Source organism: Oscarella lobularis, chromosome 6, assembly GCF_947507565.1.
Source record: "Oscarella lobularis chromosome 6, ooOscLobu1.1, whole genome shotgun sequence".
Lineage (NCBI taxonomy): Eukaryota > Metazoa > Porifera > Homoscleromorpha > Homosclerophorida > Oscarellidae > Oscarella > Oscarella lobularis.
The window spans coordinates 3,542,903-3,545,582 of record NC_089180.1 but is presented as its reverse complement, the minus strand read 5'-3'; the positions used below and the strand labels follow the sequence as shown (position 1 = coordinate 3,545,582).

The 2,680-nt window shown below is 45.9% G+C and overlaps 1 protein-coding gene across 1 annotated transcript; it reads right to left on the bottom strand.

The window, feature by feature from the left end:
• Positions 1-276: 276 nt before the first annotated feature.
• On the bottom strand, positions 277-1,518 carry LOC136188205 (ATP-dependent DNA helicase PIF2-like). The gene has a single exon (XM_065975929.1). The coding sequence runs from the start codon at positions 1,516-1,518 to the stop codon at positions 277-279; it is 1,242 nt and encodes a 413-aa protein (XP_065832001.1).
• Between the last annotated feature and the right edge of the window lie 1,162 nt (positions 1,519-2,680).

Genomic DNA, 2,680 nt, shown 5'->3' with positions numbered 1-2,680 from the left:
GGCAAAGGCGAGTTTGAGAGGAAATTGGAGACGTTTAAAAGGAACTGTTGTATCTGAAGGAATTAGAGGTATTCTAGGAATATAGACGGTTTCCCCGGCGTAGTGCCCTTGCGATATTGTTGCTTCGATAACATTGGGAAGAAGCTGTTTGACGGTCAATTTAGTACCGTTACAGAGCTTTGGCGCATCTATATTTCTAAAGAGCATAAGTGGTGATTCTAATTTTAGTTGAAGGTAATGGGGAGGTAGACCGAGAGGATTGAGCGAGTTTAGGAGTTACACAGGAAAGTTGACGGCATCGTCGGCATCTACGGTAGTGTCGAAAGAGGTATAAACAATTTGGAGAGTCGGAATGTGTGTTAGGAGGGTGTCGTTTATTTCGTTGACGGCTTCATTGGTAGGTGCTAATATGGCTCGTTTGCAAAGCCATTTTGTGTCTGAGTACTTTGTAGAGAGGTCGGGAAAGACTGCCGAAATGAGGTCGTGAAGGGAGGAAAGGTGTTGACCGCACGGGATTTCAATGAGTCCATCAGTAGGATTGGTAGGAATTGTGCCGCTTCCAATGTCGAGGAGGAGATTAGAATATGCACCAGAGTCAGAGTCGCCAAATAGATGAACGCGCATGTTGGTGCGAAGACGGAGGGTGGTAACGTGTGGCCATAGTTTGGCGGATGACTTGAGGCAAGCATGAATTTCGTCCGCTTTTGTGCCCTTTGGAACGATAGGCAAAGTTTGTCGAAAATCTCCGGCGAGAATGAAAGATAGGCCGCCCATGAGACGATCGTCTCCGCGAATATCGCGCAGAGTCCGATCGACGGCTTCAAAAGCTTTCTTATTTGACATCGTGCATTCGTCCCACACGACTACTTTTGCTAGGCGAAGTAAGGTTGTTCTATCGGTGTTCTTTCCAATTTGGCAGGAGGGATTTTCGTAGCGTGTTATGTTGAGAGGAAGTTTGAATACATAATGAGCAGTTTTTCCACCTGTCAATAGTGTCGCAGCAATTCCCGAAGAGGCGACGGCGAGTGCAACATGTCCCTGGGATCTGACTTTTGCTAGAATAAGATTAATAAGGTAGGTTTTTCCCGTGCCTCCTGGTGCGTCTAAAAAAATGACAGAGGCTTCTGGAGATTCTATCGAGTGTAGAATTGCGTCGTATGCTCTGCGTTGATCTTCGGTTAGCGCAGCCTCGTCGCGTGTGACTGTCGAACGGAGAAGGTCAACGTGGTAGGCAAATTCTGGTGCAATCTCTCTTGATGAGTGATTGGTATTCGCATTTTCTCTTTCAGGCGTAGGTAAACCGTAATCTTTCAGCGGCAAGCCTCCGGGAAAAGTAAGTAATTTGTCTTCTATGTAAATGAGTGCGCGATTGAAAATTGCTTCACTGAAAGGCAAAGTATTGTTTGATGCAAGTCGTCGCTGAGCATGAAGGTACTCTTCGGCCATGGATTGCTTGTGAGCGTTCCACAGTGCGAGTGGATCGGAAATTCGACACATGTGTAGCATGATGGCGAACATGTCTCGGATTTTGTATGGGCGGTCTGTCGTTGCGGCTTCTTGAAGCTCTGACTCGAACGGGTTTATAGTCTTTGTGCGTTTGGCGCCCAACCGTGTACACGCGGCACTCTTGCGCCGAAAGCTAACATAACTGTTGGGGTGAACTGTATGAGACACTTGGGATACCCATGAACGATCAATATCTCTCTCAGTCTGTCAACCAAAGAATTTTTGATGAGCTTTTAGTGCAGTCATGTAGCAGTGAAGGATCGGGTGACGGCACAGTTGAAGAGACTGGGCTTGTCACACGAGGAAATGAGTATTTTGCATTATGCTGCTGGATCTGTTCCAGCCCAACTTATTCGACAATACAAGAAGAAGAAAATGAGCGCAGAGGATAAATACGTCGTGGCATGTCTTGAAGGGATGATGGAGAAAAGGGAGGTTGGGCATGTGGCTAGGAGGGAATCAGAATGGACAGAGAAGATTGATCGCGGGTCTCTTTTTCACATTAACGCAGAATGCTTCGATTTCTTTCTAGCAATAGAGAGAATTACCAGAAGTGGCCTGCACAACCATATCAGGTCGAGCGAATCAGGGAAAGATGAATTCAGGCGGTCTGTGACGAGTGATAGTGAAGTCATATCAGCGTGGAACAAAATATCCTCACCACATATACCAGAGCCTGAGCAGTCTGCAGCATTATTAGACAAATTAGTACACATGTGGATTACAAGACGGGGATTCTCCACAACTTCGGCAATGTTGGAGGTGTACAAGGTAGCAAAAAAGAAGGCTGTGTCTAAATCAAAGTCTTTAAGGAAGCAGATAGATCCTACCAGGCGCACTTAGGGCAGTGGGGTAACAGTGTTGCTTAATATGTCAGATGCTGCTGCTAAAAAAGTAAATACACCACGTGTGACTGATTTTGCGCAAAGATATGTACCCGGGTGGTTTCCTAGAGCGTTTAGGGAGTGGAGTGGAATCAATATTTTCCTCTGGAAATAGACGTCGTCGTCTGCTTGATTTTCCTCTTGCAACAGTCTGCGACACTGATTTCTAGAATATCGTATCTCTTCAAAAGACGTTATGTTACGGAAAAAATATGCGTACCTGGAGTCTGATAGAAGAGGAGTTCTTTAGGCATTGGACAATCGACGGATTGTCACTTCGTCCTCCTCTT